At 44.3% G+C, this 16360-nt stretch overlaps 1 protein-coding gene across 1 annotated transcript in view; it reads right to left on the bottom strand.

The window, feature by feature from the left end:
- BMP7 (bone morphogenetic protein 7) overlaps positions 1 to 16360 on the bottom strand; it is a 44088-nt gene that overhangs the window by 16554 nt on the left and 11174 nt on the right. Inside the window, exon 2 of the mRNA XM_027881298.1 lies at positions 3210 to 3402. Coding sequence (XP_027737099.1) covers positions 3210 to 3402 — 193 coding nt within the window. The remainder of the gene's footprint in view (positions 1 to 3209; positions 3403 to 16360) is intronic.

The following is a 16360-nucleotide window of genomic DNA, read 5'->3' as shown; positions in this document are numbered from 1 at the left end:
TGCCAGGCTTTTGGGTGGGTGAGCCATGAAGACCAAACATAAGTTGGACCTGAGTCACTGGACTTCAAGCTATGCACACGAAAGCTTTGAGACATGTTTTATTAGTCAAAACATCAGCTGTTTTTACAGTGTGTATGATATTGGGAACATTTTTGTTCATGAATGTACTTGTTTGCCTAAAGTAAACAGCTGATGCTGTGTGCCTAAAGAATGCTGTACATGCCTTTTTATGAAGGAAATGTTGCCAGTTTGAAGAGCTTGCCTTGCAATGAATTCATAGATTTGGAAAGGCCAAAAAGAATATTTGGTCATTTAGCCTGGTTTCCTACAAACACCTGTAATAATATCTTCTATCTGATAGAGATACAATTTCTATTAGTCTGAGTGGCATCTCATCTGCTGCAAAGGGCTGGGCTGGGCTCTCATTATTCCTGCCAGGGTTGTTAGGTGTCTGCCTGCCCACAACTGAGGTGGATGAGGGAGAGCTTCTGCCCTCTATCAGAACGTTGGTACTGTTGAGGGGAAGGATTTCAGGATTTGTCTGCTGGGAGTGCATCTGTTAGTCTGGAAAGACCTATGCCTGCATTTTTCCCTGACAACAAAGTGCAGACAAGAGATGTTGCTGGTTAGATACCAACCTGTCTGAACATGTAAAGTCATTAACTATCGAACTGCTCATACCTATGGTTTATTTGAACCAAGAGCACCATCACACCTCAAACTGGAGGCTCATCTGTGGCTTAACTGAAAATCCAGCCTTCACAGTATCCTGTGATCTCTTCACATTCAAAGGAAAGTATCCCTAGTCAGCCTCAGCCTGGGCTTTCCAGCTGCACCCTGTGCTGTTCTGTGGCCCTAGAAGGTGTCCTGCTCTCTGCTGTGTGTGACACGATGCTGAGCTGCCCCTGGGGAGCCTGGCAGGAGCTGCTGTGCCTTGGGCCACTGCAACAGGAGCAGCACAGGCTTGGAGAATCCCGTGTGGGATTCCAGCAATTCCAGCAATCTCCTGGGGGAAAGAGGGGGACCCGTTTGGTTTTCTGCTGGCCATTGTACCTGTGGAGCTCCAGGGAGAGGGATCCACAAAGCCAAAGGCGAGCAAATGTTTCCCTGCCTGTGTCGGGGGGAGGGTTTGGCTTTGTTTTGCTCTTGTTGCTAACAACGTCAGATGGGTCTGACTTTCCAGCCGGCTCGGGATGAGACAAACAGCCAAGGAAGCATCAAAGTGAATGGGTGTTTTTTGATCAACACTGGAGAGAGTTTGTTTTCTTTCTCCACTTGCCCAATGACACACTGACTTGGATGACTGGTCTGTGACAGAGCCGGGTGGAAAATGTCAGTGGAAAAATGTAGAAAAAGAGCAAATATTTTTACAAATGTTAGTGACAATATTTTTACCTTTGGTCAATCCAAACCATCAGGAATATTTTTTCAGGACATACTGTTCAAAACTCGCCATAGCCTGTGCCAAAATGTATGCAAAAGGGGAATATGCACGAACACTCATTAAAAATAGTGTTCCTGTGGTGAATATGATGCAGTAAAATTGCATCTCATCTTGTGGCTGGAACATCTGTATAATTAGCAAGATTCCTCACCTCTTCCAGCCAGTGGTTCATGTATATGTCTACACTTCGCAAAGCTTTTTTTTGTCCTTTAGGAATAAGAATTTGCGGAGGAGACAGTTTGCAGAAACACTTGCGGCTCCACACAACTGTTCCCAGTGGTACCTTGCCACTCTCCCTCAACAGAGTTGTAACCAACCTGTGGATGTACCATTGCAAAATTAAGATACTAAATATCATCCTGACTCTGTCAATAAGATTCCTAGTGGGCATCTACCTCACTCTTTAGGATCTGAGTGAAAACTTCCCTGGCATCTGATGAGGAAGGTCATTTACTCCAAGAACAGGTTTCTGGTATTCCCTAATACCCTGGCACAACTGGTTAGTGCCTCTTCCTCTGCCAACACATATATTGTTTCTGCTCTTCACAAGAATGAAAAGTTATTCCTGCAGGCTTGTAAATAACCTATTTAAGAAATACAGCATAGGGAGGCTTCTACTTCTGGAAGGTCCTGTGCACAGTTGTGACTTGTTGCCTTCTTTAAGGAAAACCTGCTTAAAGTGTTTACTTTGAATTATCACTGTTTGATAAAAATAGATTCATTTTAGCACATTCCCCAAAACCTGCAAATAATTGTGTCGTTAGAAATGCCAGGAGAACTGCGAGTTTTAAGCTATAAAATTAGAATGTCAGATGTGGAAGAAAACACACCAGTGGTTAAATATTTTTACCATACAGCAAAGCCAGTAGAAATTCTCACCATTTAAAAAAGCATTGATAAGGTTTCCTGTCATATTTCAATTTTTTTTTCCTGCATTTTTATTAGTGCTTATAAAACTATAAAGCCAGAGTCCTGATTACACTTTTTTTTTCTTACCCTTTTGGACTTTCTCCTTTTAAAATTCCTAGTGTTTCTCTTTTCACAAACCTAAATTAGGACTGTAGTATTATTAGTAGTCCACATTTAGTAGTCCTAAAGAATAACTTCTGCCTAGAATGTGACTGTAAATACTTTCTGTGTAAATAAATGCAATCTCGCTTTTGGTAGGATTTGTATGTAAGAGAAATATGTGCAAATGAAACTAAGTGCCTTGGATAAATGGTTTGGGATTGCTGATTAATTGGAACTAAAAACAGATGAGAAAACTGAACATATGTTCTTATTCAAGTTCCCTGGAGGATTTGTCAAGGAGCTTGGCATACATTAATAATTGCTTGGAATGGATTTAATAGCTCATCTTGTAGTTTTGCACATGCAAAACAATCAGTCAGTATAAAAAGCATGGTGTCATCTGTCTTTGTTAATTAGGGATCTCGAATGCCTTTGATAATAAAGGCTAGCAATTAAGCTACAAGTCGAAAGGAAGTGTTTGGTTTTGTCACTTCAGGATCCATAAGCAGCAGGAGGAAGTGGGGAGGACTTCCAGGAATCTTGAAATACCCCGAGCTTATGATGTTTTGCTGCAGCAGCACATGGCCAGGCTTGTTGGCTCCTCGGCTACTGGAGTGCTCCCAGGGGCCAGAGTGCCAGGGATGCTCCTTGGGGCACCTGGAGGCTCACAGGGACCTCTCCTCGTGTCACCACACGTGGCAGCTACGTGCTGAGATTTCACTGTATAAACCTGGTGCCAAAGCCACTCACTCACCTTCCCGGGTGCTCCTGGAGGACCTGGTAGACGCTAATCTGGAACGTTTCGTTGTCGAAGCGTTCGCGGATGTAATCCTTGTATATCCGGAACTCGGCAGCCGTCACCGCTTCCCCCTCTGGGATTCTGGAGAGATCAAACCTGAACTCTCGGTAGTGGCAGCGCTGATGGTGAAACTCTCTGTCATGCTCCACTGAAACAGAAAACAGCCCATTAGCCACCTGCTTTGTTCCCTTTCCCCTTGCCATCAAACACGCTTGAGAGTTGCCACAACAGAAAAGGGCAAGAATATCTGATTGCAGCATCTCACGCTGTCACTCGGTTCATTAAAGCACCTAGGAAATACATTACTTTATCTGGGCTATTATAAGCATATATGTGTTTATCAGAATCCCTTTGAAACAGTTTTGCAGCTGGCTGGTACACGGTGTGGAGGACTGCTGTGTTTTAATGATTTTTGGCAGCTTTGTGCTTGACAAGTGACTCTGGACATTTGCCACCGATAACGACCAAGAGCTGCTGTGGGAAGGAGCTGAAAGAAACAGATGGGGCTTTTCAGGGGTGCAGGTTCTTGGCCTTGCTCTGCTTCTGAAAATTACACAGGCACACGCATATACCCACACACATATACACACAGATTCCAGTCCTTGCCAGCGACCCACATTTGGTGCCAGCTGAATTCATCACCGGCTCGCGGCTCCTTTCCGAAGGGTCAAAGCTTTCATGTTAAACCATCTTTAGTGCTCAGGGCTGTGAGGCAAATGTTCAAAGTGAGGGCCTTCTTTAACCTCCCAGCCCTGACTGTGAAATAACAAGGAGTGCCGGAATCCTCCCAGGACAGTGTGGGGATGGTGTGTTATCCCTCCGAGTGACAGGCCTGCCTGTCTCCTGATGGACAGCTGATGGTCTCATGCTTGTGGATACGGAAGTGGGGGGTCAGTGTTAGGAGGAAACAAAGGCTTCAAGACAGTCCTCCAGCAAGGGGGAGGCAAGGTGTCAGTGCCCCAGCCCGACACATGACGCAAATCACCCTTCTTGGAACAAATTCCAAATTAAATAGACAAGTCCGACAAAGGAAAAGGGGGAAACAGAGGTATAATGGGATGAACTGACTCGCCCAAGGTCACACTGCATGACATTTTAAGAGCTGAGGTTTGAACCAGAGACTTCCTATATGTCCCAGTCCTGTCGTCTGTCCACTTGACCTCTCTGCAGCTTGACTGCACAATTCAAGTAGTTAGCTCTGAGATTTCCTTGGCAAAGAATGCTTGTCTTTCTACAGGCTTGATTCTCTTCTGGCAGCAGTAAATCCATTGTGTAAATCCATTGACTTAAAGGGAATTACTCCTGAAAAAGAGGAGTTTCAAGCCTGAGTTTGGAAAGTGCTATTTAAATTTACAGCGCTGCACAGTACAAATGTACATCAGCACTCGTGGGGATCTCCTCTGTGTCATGGACAGAGCATGGGGAGGCTGTGGGAACCAGGCTATGTCCAAGCATGGAGCAGGTTCAGCGCTGCTTTGCTGGCCAAGATTCAGCTGCTGGCCATGGACTCTTCCTCCTTTCTCACATCCCCTCTGCAAGGAGTCCAGGGCTCACAGTTTGCCACTGTGTGATTGCTGTTCAGGGAAATAATTCAGAGCTCTTAGTCATAGCTGGGATTCATCTTAGAGAGTTTTTTAGGTATGAAACCTCTGAACTTTCCAAGACAAAGGTGATTAAGTTCAGCAAATGGTTTTACAGGTTGAGCAGTTGCATCTCTAGCTAAGACATCTCATAAGCCTCAGGGAGATTGTTCAGTGTCTCATACCCTGACATGGGAGAATATTGTGAATATTCACCAGTGTCTGTAAAATATTTGGCAGGCTAAAACTGGCCTGGAAGTGCTAGCAACACTATTAAATGTGCCTCAGTCCCTTTCCTCTAAAATGCTCCTAATAGAGTAAGATACTAAGTGTGATTTCAGCCTCAAAGGAATTTGTCTGCATCAAAATTATAGGTGGAAGGGAAAAACACTCTCATATGGAATAGCTCCTTTAACCACAACTACAGAAGAATGACTATAATGCTGTGTGGTTTTAGTTGTATTACAGATAACACCACAGGCAGGGTGTAAGCAGTAGGGTGTACCAATATGATTTGCTTCCAAAGCAACTACATCAGCCAACACTGGTCTTTAGATGCACTTTGTACACTAGGTCTGACAACAAGCACATGAAGATGAAACTTTTTGGGGTGCTGCTAGAGTTCACAGTGATTTCCTCTGCAGAGCCCTAGAAAAAATGTGTCATATTAGTATGAAAAATTAACAGCCAGGGTCATAAAACAAAAAGCCCCGAAGTTTGAACTTTCCCATGCTTTGCAGATGTTGGGATATAGGGTTTTGGCCTGAGCCATCTTTAGTGTTAAAGCAAACATTCCTGTGGCTATAGTCATTAAGATCATGAAAATATGTGGATATGTAACTGAAGAAAGAATCCCAAGAAACCCTTCAACTCAGTGTTTATTGTTTTTCCCCTTTTTCTTTGCACTCTGGACCTATCTGCTGACCCAGAAGTAACAAATCCTTTCAGAACTAATTTATGAGAAACACTGACCCTGAATCAACATCTGTTAGACGACTGCAGTAAATCTTATTACATAATTAAACACCAAAATCTATGTTAAAATAACGTTAAGGGTCTGACTCGAACTCATAAAAGCAAGACTCTTCATTATGAAGGTTGAAATCCTATCCTAAGTCATGCTGCTGTGTGTTGGTATTTGGGAACATATGGTACAGTATATATGATGGAGCACTTTTTGTAGACCCCAGTAATACCTTCAATACAACACCATGGGCTAAGCAGGGGAGCGCTCAAGGAGCCTGAGTTTCCTGGGTTTGATGGGTGTTAGACCTTTGACAATACTGCAACTGGGTCATTTCCAGTTAATTACCTGAGGAGTTTGAAGGGGGAGAGTGAGGGGGAGTGCTAAAAAAAAAAAAAAAAGGATTGGAGGAAGTGGTATTTGAAGTGTTCAGTGAAACAGTCGAGAGAATTGCAGCAGCTCTTTGAATGTGACTGACTGTAGTTTCTCCAGTGGATCTATAAAATCCATGATCCCCATTGACACAACATACCTTAAGAACGTTTTGATCATTCTTGAAGGACTTAGTCTCAGCTGTTTGTCAGCCATTATGTGTTATATGCTCCCTTAAAAGTCATCAAGCAATATGAATATTTGCTGGGTTCAATTCTTTTACCCACAGAACCTGAACTCATGTTTGTTCCCACTACTATCCAAAGGCTTTGATGAATGGTTTTAGCCCAGTTCCTAATTTCAAACATTGGAAATTCCAGCTCACAATTCAAATGCCTTGGCAAGGCAGCTGCTTGGAGAGGAAGCCAAAGCTCTGGATGTGCAATCAAAGGTTGTAAAATAGGAAAAGGAAGAACATCCTCGAAAAATAATTCTGCTGCGAAACAGACTGTGTGCCTTAGCTGTGGGAAAACAGTGGACTTCCTCTCCTTAAAAAACAACCCAAAGTCACTCACAGGTGGTGCATGTGTAAATGTGTGCCTGTCCTCATTCTTGGAAGTAGTATCACATTTTGGAGACACACACACTGTTAAAAAATTCTGACCTAACTTAACACATGGCTCAAAATTTGCAAAATAACTCTGGACATGGTGAGTGTAGCAGTTAATTGGAGCTACAGTGGATGAGGATCATCAGACACTCCCTCTGGCGTACTCCTCTGGGAAAGGAAAGGTTGGGAGGGAGTTGTGAGCTGTGGGATGGAGATGGACAACAGATTCACGAGAAAATAATCAAGACACCAAAATGTGCAGGACAATTAAGGTGATCCAGACAAAACAAGCAATATCTCAGGTTAGTGGTTATCAGCAACTTTGCCACACCTGTAGCAAATATGCAAGTGAGATCAGCATCTGTGAAAGTTTGGCCTTGCCTATCTGTGCAGGATCTGAATGCTGCACAGACTACACTATCTGATAGAGATAGGGTTCTGAGCTCTCTGAAGTCTTTTGTCTCTCCAAATCGACTCTGTTGTGGCCTGATGGTGATGCAAGAGGAGACAGGACTGGCATAGTTGTGTAACGACAGGGATGGTAAAAACAAAACAGGATGGATACATGTGCTCAGGTGTGAAGTAGCCAGGTATCAGATCCAAAAATATGGGAAAGATGGAGATAAAATGTCAACAGATACTGGGTACTTGTTTTGACCTGTGCTGAAGTGTAGTCTTCAGATACAGAACTTGGAAACAGCAAGATGCAGGAATGAGAAAGTGTAGCTGTTGACATCAAGAACTCAGAGCAGTACAGTTGAAACAAGTACTAAAAAAATAATGTTGGACAGAAAAGCTTGCGGTCCTGATTTAACACTGTAGGGTATCCAAAGTTCCAAAGCAAATGACACATCAGGATAAAACTTAAACTTAAGCTGATCCCGTGTTTGGCCATTTTCACAGCAAAATATGTTGAGACTAGAAATAAGCGCCCCAACTGTTTTCAGCTTCTTTGTAAATCACTGCTGGTAAGTGAAAAGCTGACCTGAGCTAATTCTGTAAACAGTGGTTGGACCTCTGAGTTTGTAATACAGATTGATGGCAGGCAAGGCATGACATGTGACAGCAGAGATTATGCTGAGACATAGCTTGCAGTATTATTATTTCTCTCGACACATCCTGGTTCAGCCCTTGTACCCAGCACAGTAGCACCATGTCAGTCACCAACTCCACGTGCTGAGCTAAGAATCAGTGAATCACAGCAATAGTTTTCCAAGAATGAACTGTGTTAAAAAAACAATTATTTTGTTTTTAAACAAATAATTGCATCAAAGAGCTGATTCAAACTCCAGGGAAGTCAACAGAAATGTTTCCACTAATTTCAGTGGATTACATGGGAGGCCAATTACCTACCCAGATATTTTTACTCTCTTTTTTTCTGAAGATGCAAAATTTCTTTTTCACAAAGAAAGTCAACACCAGGTGAATAGATTCTGTGCTCAAGCTGCCAAATTGGGAAAGCTTTGGTAATTCCATACTTCCTCCTCCCTGGCACATTTGGGTAATGCATTTGGAATATATCTTGAACATATTAACAAGTAAAAACTTAAATTTTCTTGTTAACACTTTTGCCTGATAATATGTTAATTGTTTTTATGAGGCACTTTAGGAGTAGTTGTCTCATTCATTGTAGTGCTTGCAATTAGAGCTACTTGTTTCTCATTTACAATGAAAAAAAAGCACCAGGAGGAATGTGCAGTAGGGTGTCTGTAACTTCTTTACTCCCAAAAAAGGCCAGAAGGGATTTGTAAAGGACTTTAATCTCTAATAGATTAAAGGTCCTGAATTCCTGAGACTAAAAGATAAGTCAGAGGAAAATAGATTCCAAAAGACAACACCCCCTTGCCTCAGCCTCTCAGCCAGGCAGCTGCTGAGCCATCAGCAGTTGCCTAAGAAACCCCTCAGAGATTTGGATGGCAAAAAATCTGCCACACTCTGGCATCAAAGTGTAACAGGTTTTCAAAGTCTACCTGTACCTGCCTTGCCCCAAGGATGAAGTAATGTAGGTGAGTTTAGCAGGTAGGAAGGTATTTATCTGCCTTTCCTCCAATAGCTGCAGAGCTACAGAAAATAGACAGTTTTTTCAGAGGTGGCTGGGGGCTGCCTGGCTTCTCCTGAGAGCCAGTGGACTGATCCTACCCTTAGCGTTTCCATGGAAGGGCAAACTACACTCTGAGTTACACTGTTTGCATCCACCAGTGCAAAATCTTGTTTGAATTCTGTGGGAAAATTTACCTTTATTTCCCTCCATCACCATCCCTTTGAAGCCAAAACTTCAGAAAATGTGTTGCATTGTTTCAGTGCAGAGCGTGAGATTCTCAGGAACCAGCTGCCCTGGGACCAGCTCCACCTGGGGTCCAGGAGCCCTTTCAGCCTCTGCTTTCAGAGGGAAGGTCTGTCCTATCTGCTGCCTCACCCTCCTGTTTCCCTTGGGAAGTGTGTTCCACTGGAAAATAATCTTCCCTTCCCCAGATGAGATTTTGGGTGGATCCCGCCCTCTCCCTGCTCGCCACAGTGCCCAAGAGTGGTGGCAGGAGGACTGGGGACCTCCCAACGCGGTGGGAGGGAGGCCAGGGCCACCCCTTGGACTCTGGGCCTGCGGTGGTTGTGAAACTGCGCCGTAAATTTTCAGGATGCCAAATTCGGGACCTCTTGATGGGATTCTAATTAACAGGCATTAAATGTTCCCTCTATAAATTGCGCTTCTTTGTCTCTAAATTGGTGGATAAAGCCGTGGCACTTATGAAATATAGGCCTTTTCTCCTTACGTTACTGAGGTTCAAGAAGGAGGAAACCAATTAAGGGAAGGATCCAGCGGTCTCTGCAGCTGAAAGAACCTACTGGGCTCAGCAGGATGCCTGGCTGAGCAAGAAGTGCAAGGTCAGTCCTTATATTTTTCTGAGCAAAAGGAGGACTATAACAAAGATTGCAATAATGTCATGCCAGGCCACAGTCTGCAAAGGCACATGTTTCCCTCCTCATTGTGCTTGACAGCAAGAATTACAGGGGCAGTGGCAGGAAATTTATAATGGCAAGAATTTGGGAATGCGAAGTTCTGTGATTGGTTTTCATTTGTTTCATTCTCTCGGCTACAAGATTTACATGCTGACATTAGGCAGCTAAAGCAGCAGTTAAAGAAATACTTGAAGACGTAGTTGAAGATTATAAATTGGGAGTTCTATAAATGGAATACAGCAAATGTCCCGGGCTGTGTGATGGGATTTTTTTTTTTTTTAAAGAGTGATAAAAACAGTATTTGGAGGGCTTTTTACATTGAATAGTTGCAGCTCTCCAAGTCATCTAAAAGCTACCGCAGGTTTTTGGAGAAACCTAATGAAAAACAAATACTGTCTTGATTTTGGTCTGTGAGATAAGCTTACTAGAAAAACAGCCTGTGGTTTTTCTATAACTCATTAACGCATCCCATCGCCAGGGATTGCTGCCATCCTGACACTTCTAAAAACACAGCCTGTCCTTCAGACACAGGCTCGGCACCCCCAGGCATTTGGGGGACTCTGGGCTCATCTGCCAAAGCCCTGTCCTGATGGGCTTGTTCCCATCTGCCCTATGCAGAAGGGGCTGCTCTGAGCCAAAGCAATGCTCAGCAGAACCTGCACCCAGGTGCTCATGGACCCATTATAGAGCTCAGTAGAGGGAGGTGAAGGTAACTGCATGATAAATTCAGTGTGTGGCAGGGCAAGTCCTGCCCTGTCCACGGGTGGAAAGCAGGACTAATGCACTAATTTCAAATGAGATGAAAACCAGGCTCCATAAATCCTGATCCCCAAACCCAGAGGTTAGAACTTCTTTAGTGCTCATTCTGCAAAGTGATCTGGGGTAAGCATTTTTGCCTCTAAAGGGGAAAGAAAAAAAAAAAAACCCTCTGGAGTTAATATTCTTCCTTTAGCCATCACTTCATTTTTTCAGCTTTCAGCATGAAGGTGGTGTTGCCAGCAAGACCACCTAGCCACAAACCCAGCAGGGAGCTTCCAAAATTCTTCCAAACACTGACTCCTTGTTATAAATTGAAAAGTGGTAATAGCAACAGTGCATATCACATCTGTGCCAGGCTGGGCCTGGGAAGCAGCAGCCTCCCTGCTGCCGAACACAACTTGGAAAGATCCTTTCAGTCCACACATGTATCAGCATTAGCCATTTCTTTGTCAACAAATCCCTTAATACGTACCCTTTCTATCATGTACAGATGTCCAAAAAATAATGGAATACTGTACTACAAGATTAAACACTTTAATGTCAGCATATGTGTTGCATGACTCCGAACAATGGTATCATTGTGTGTGTACAAACAGCAGGGTGAGGGAAGATGGGTTTAATTATCTCCGAAGCAGCAGCAAGTTCTTCCTGACTAAGTCAAACTTCAGCTAGCAAGGACTGCTCAGGGCAGAAATTGGTATTTCTCCCTTGCTGATGTTCTCCCAGTGTTGGGGTTAGTGTTGTACCCACATCAGGCAGGGCTTTGGAGCACGATGTGGAGCCACCTGCTTCCTTGGGAGCCGTGATCACGGTGTGGGGATGAAAGGATGCTGTGAGTCACCACATCCTCTCGTCCCATGTGTCACCCAGGAGGCTTTTAAATTAAAATTCCTTAGTATGGTCGATGGCAAAGGGGAAATATACTCATTGGGAGGAAAAGGGACAGAGAGAAGCATGCATGCTGACTTCTGCATTTGGAGACATTCCCTGCCGGAATTTCTCTGCAGACACTTTAGGGCAATGCTGGACGGTAAAGCTATTTCTTCTTAAAGAATGGATGTTCTTTAAAAAATGTCTGGGCAGGTTATGCACAGGTAATCTATTTTCTTTTCTGAGTGTGCCCTGATTGGTACCCGTTTACTCTGTGGTTTCTCTGCTGAAAGCAGAGCCAGACTAGATGAAAGGTATTGTGAAAAATTTACACGTGGGACTGCTCTGTGAACACAAAACTCTCCTAATAGTAAACAGACTGATCGTGGTGCGAATCCTGATGCTGTTTGCTGTGTCTGTATGTGTATCTGGGGAAAGCAAAGTTAAATAAGCAGGGAAGAGTTGTGTTTCTTCAGAATACCTTATTCACAGCCTCGTCATGTGAAACACAGCAGCACATGGAGCTGCAATCCATCTGCAGCTGTTGTAATGCACTGAGGATTGCTGTGGGATTTGAGGGGTGTGAGGGGATGGAGAATATGGGGGGGTGACAGGGGAAAGAAATAAATGGGAGTTCATGAAGTTGTTCCTTTTGACAGACTCCCTGTATTTCTACCTTCATCCTCCAGGAATCCACTGTAAGGAAGTCTCCTGCAGGGCCTCCCTCACCAGCATCTTGAATCTTGTTTCTCTTTGTCCTTTCATGGGGAAGGGGGAACCCAGGACAGCGCTAACCTGGGGATTTGCCCCAGCAGCTCTCCCATTCCCAGCACCTTGGGGGTGGCATTTTTCCACAGGGACAGAGAGGCAAGCTGGGCACTGTGGTGATGCTGCAAAATGTGTCTCCTACTGTGTCCTCCCAACTGGCCAGTGTTGTGGCCATCACAATTGCCTCAAGCTCTCGTGCTGGCACTTGGGAGAGTGCTGGTATTTACCCCCAACAGACAGACAGATTAGGGCTGTTGTGGGTCTCCGGCCCACCAAGGGCAACCTCAGCTTCTCTCTACACCCCCCTCTAGTAATGTCCCTGTAGCCAAACTGTGCAGTGAGCAAAATGACAGGCAAAAGCTCATCATTCCTGCTGCTTTCTTTTCTGTCTGTACTATATTGCACAGCATGGAATAACCCAGGCTGAGAGCAGAGACATGTTGCTGTCTAATACATGCCCTCAACACTAAATCCTCTGGATGCAGCTGTGGGAGGCATGTAAAGGTGCAGGAATACATTTTTCTTTTTCTCCTTTGAAGAGAGATGACTCCTACATTACACTGCTTGCTCTCTCTGTAATTCAGGGGGCAGCAGGGGCTGCTTCCCTCGTTCTGTGAAATCAAGGAGCTGTGTCTGGTGAGCCTAATTTCCCAGGAAAGCTGTGCCAGCATTAGGTGTGAACTGCAAGTCACACATTTTGCCAGTGCATCCAAGGGTCAGGGAGATAGTGGCAGCCTGAGGAGGAGGGGAAGGTATTGCAACGAGGATCAGGACACTGGAGATGGAGGTGGCATTTATTGCACAGAGGAGGGTAGTACCGGTTTAGAGGAGAAAGCAGGGTGGTGGGTGTCTCAAGGGTGAGGAGGCTGGAGAGCACAAAGAGGGAGAAAAGTTACTGACAATATGGTTCACTGAGAAAAATAATCCCCCAGTCCAACCAGCAGACAAATGGGGCCCAAGGTGCTTCCTGCAACCTGCTCCGAGGCTAGAGGCCTCTCAAAAAATCACTGATGCAAAAACCAGCAGCCTGCCTGTCTGCTTGTACACACAGTGTTGAGCAGATGGAAACACATTCCCAGGCCCAAGCAAGGAAAGACAAGTGGCTGAACAAATCTGGTCAGAAACGAAGTGTATTCAGCCAGGGGAGATAAGAGGCAGCGTGAGAGGCTGCTAGAAGCAAATCTAAAATGGGATATTTGGCATGAAATACAAATTTTTGAATAAGAAAATTCAGGTCGTTCTTGAAAACTTCCAAAGTGCGAAATAGTTGTTCAGCCTGGACTAAATTTCAGAGCATGGGGAAGGAAAGAAAGTTTCCCTGAAGTGTTTTTAGACAGCTCTAACCTAAATTCAGGTAGAGGAAGACAACCCACAGTGAGTGGCAGCCTGGAAGGGAGCTCATCCCTGGAGGGCTTCCCTGCCCTGTGTCTGCACAAAGGAAGGACTAAACATCTCTGCAGGAAGCTGGGAGCCTGCAGCACAGGCACCTCAATCTGCAAGAGGCATGTGCAGAGGACTTGCAAATTAAAAACAAATCACGGCACAGTAACTCTTGGATGCAGAGATGCAACAGCATCAAATTATGCTCTTGCACTCCCGTAACTACACTGGGGGGAAGTAAGAAGTCTTCAGATGTATTTGATAAATTAGACACTATTCATAATAAACAGCCTGAGTCAGTAATCTTGGGGAGGTCACTGCCCAAGTGTCTCTGATGTGTTTATACAAAACAGACAGAAAAGGCTAAATGTACCAGTAGTGCCTGGAGAGTGAGTTCACCCACACGGCTGGGCTCCTCTGCCTCACACTGCCCAGTCACAGAGGATATTGCCTACCAATCTCCTTTCAACTTTTCCAAATCTTGTTTCTGGGGCAAAAAGAACTTTATGAAAAGTTGTGCTCATAATCTGATGCTTTCCAAGCTTATATGCTGCTAATTATCTTCCACTACATGATTTTTTCAAGCTGCCCTCTGTTCCTTATTACTAATGCCATATCATTATATAGCATAAAGTTACTCTTAATACAGCAAAAGATTCAACAACACTCGCAAAACTGATAGAGAAAGAAGGACTGGATTCCAGACTGGTACAGCTGGTTTAAGGTATTTTAGAAGTAAATGAAATCAAATGAGAATTTATAATCCTTCCTGAGGTCTGGATTCCATCAGACTAAACTCATTAGGCATTAAGGTGCAGGTGCAGCTAAATAAAGGATTGTTCTGCTTTCCTTAATACCATAGATTCACATCTTGAGTTCAAAATAAAAGTCTTTTAAAAGCACATGTATATATTGTGCATCTACTGGCAACACTGGAAAGACAAAGTTCAGCTGATGGAATCTTCAAATGCCTCATTTTTGCCAAAGGAATGTGCCCATTTCTGCACATTGCTAAGGGACACGAGTGAGAAGTGACTGGACATTGGCCTCTTAAGGTTTATTCATCTCACTTGCATAAGGCTTCCTTTCATCTACTGAACAGCTGCCCAAATAAATAGCCTAAATCTAATTAATCCTCCTTTAATATTGTATTGCCACAACAATACCAGCATCCCCCCCAATACTGCAGAGTGTGGGTCTACACCTGCAGAGGCTCCCTGGGAGGAACAGGGCAGGAGTTGCAGGGAATCCAGCCTTTCTTGTGGCTTACTGTGATAAAAGGAAAATAATTTAGGAACCAGTTTCCCAGGTTTGAATCCATACGACTCGCCAGATTTCTCAGCTGAAATCCCAGATTCTGCATTTGTTGAGAAAGCAGCTTGTGGGATATTACAAAATAACCAGCCTGGCACGCAGCCATCAGATAAGAATCTCAGCCTTTGATTGTAATCAGCACAATTTCAACTTGGAATGTATACACTGTGCCCTAAGACCACGATCAGCCAGGCTTTCCAAGCTTCCTATGCACTAACAAACATCTGCAGCTCTGGGCCAGGCAAGTGCTGGGAGATTAGGGGGCAGCAAACTATTCAGGGGAAAGGTCTGGCTGCCCCCGAGGGGAAATCCCTGCTGGAGCAGTGCTTGCCCTGCACCCAGGCTGTTACAGCTATTGCACATTTCTCAGGTGTTCTGCATGTGTGAGGTCCAGTGATATTAACACCGTTTATAAACCAGGATTATTCAACAGAAACACAATATTTGGAGGGATGGGAGTAAACATTTTGGAAGATAATCATTAGATACTTCAGTTACTGCTTAAAAAGATACTGCAGAGTGCCCTCCCTTGTGCAAATGTGGCTTCGTGGCCTAGTTCACATTTTTCTCTGAGATCATCATGTTTCCTCTGTGCTGCCAAGAGAGCCGAGCTCAGGTGGGGCACTGGGTTTGGGACACAGGAGAGGAGGTCACTGCCCAGAATGATCCTCCCTGCTGGCCACTGCACATCCTCTCACTGTCCTTTTGCCTGTGACGGGACTCGTAGCTTATGCATGAGATGGTTTTGCTTTCTAGGAATGTTTACTGTGCTACACATTTATTTTTACTGAGAAACAGGCAGGAGGCTGTTTATTCTTTTAATAACTCTATACAGGCCTGAGAGCTATGAATATTAAAGATCTGGGAGTTGATGACATCCACATATATTTCTGTTGGCAGATGTAAAACGCCAGTGTCTTACAGTGATGGCAAGTTTAAACTATTATTTCAGAGATGTCCTCAGGAAGACAAACATATATATGGATGTACAGTGTGTGTGCACATCTGTCCCCTTTGCACTGTAAATGTTGGTGGCCAATGCCTGAGGCATAACGGCATCTGATGGTGAGGCAAAGATTTATTTTCAGTTTAATTGCCACCCACGATCCCTATTATACAAGAGGAATTTTTTTTTTTTTTTTTGGTACGAGATAAGCCCATCAGTGACATCAGCAGCACCTAGCCCTGCATACCACACTGCGGCTCAGGGCTGGATTCCTGACACTGAGCCTCTCACTAGGGCTGGGCCATCCCAGCCTCCTGAGTCAGCCCCTAACAACAGCATTTTCTGTTTTGTTTTGGGTTTTTGTGTATCTTCAAAAGCAATTTTGCAACTGCAGTTCTGGGGTAAAAGATCAGCTGTTGTAATACGCCCTCGTGTCCTCGCATGGGTTTGGTATGAATGAAGGGAACGCAGTTCACGTCCTGTTGCGTGCAACTGGTAAAAATAGCACAGAAATGAGTGTATGGGGTTTATGAAAGCATCTCTGAAGGAGTAGAAGCACAGATCATTCTTCTCCAGCCCAGTCCCTTG

The sequence above is a fragment of the Empidonax traillii genome, unplaced genomic scaffold (assembly GCF_003031625.1).
Source record: "Empidonax traillii isolate 1590-97213 ecotype Southwest subspecies unplaced genomic scaffold, ASM303162v1 scaffold86:size2944007, whole genome shotgun sequence".
In the NCBI taxonomy this organism is placed as follows: Eukaryota; Metazoa; Chordata; class Aves; order Passeriformes; family Tyrannidae; genus Empidonax; species Empidonax traillii.
This window is presented reverse-complemented; position numbering and strand designations above follow the sequence as displayed.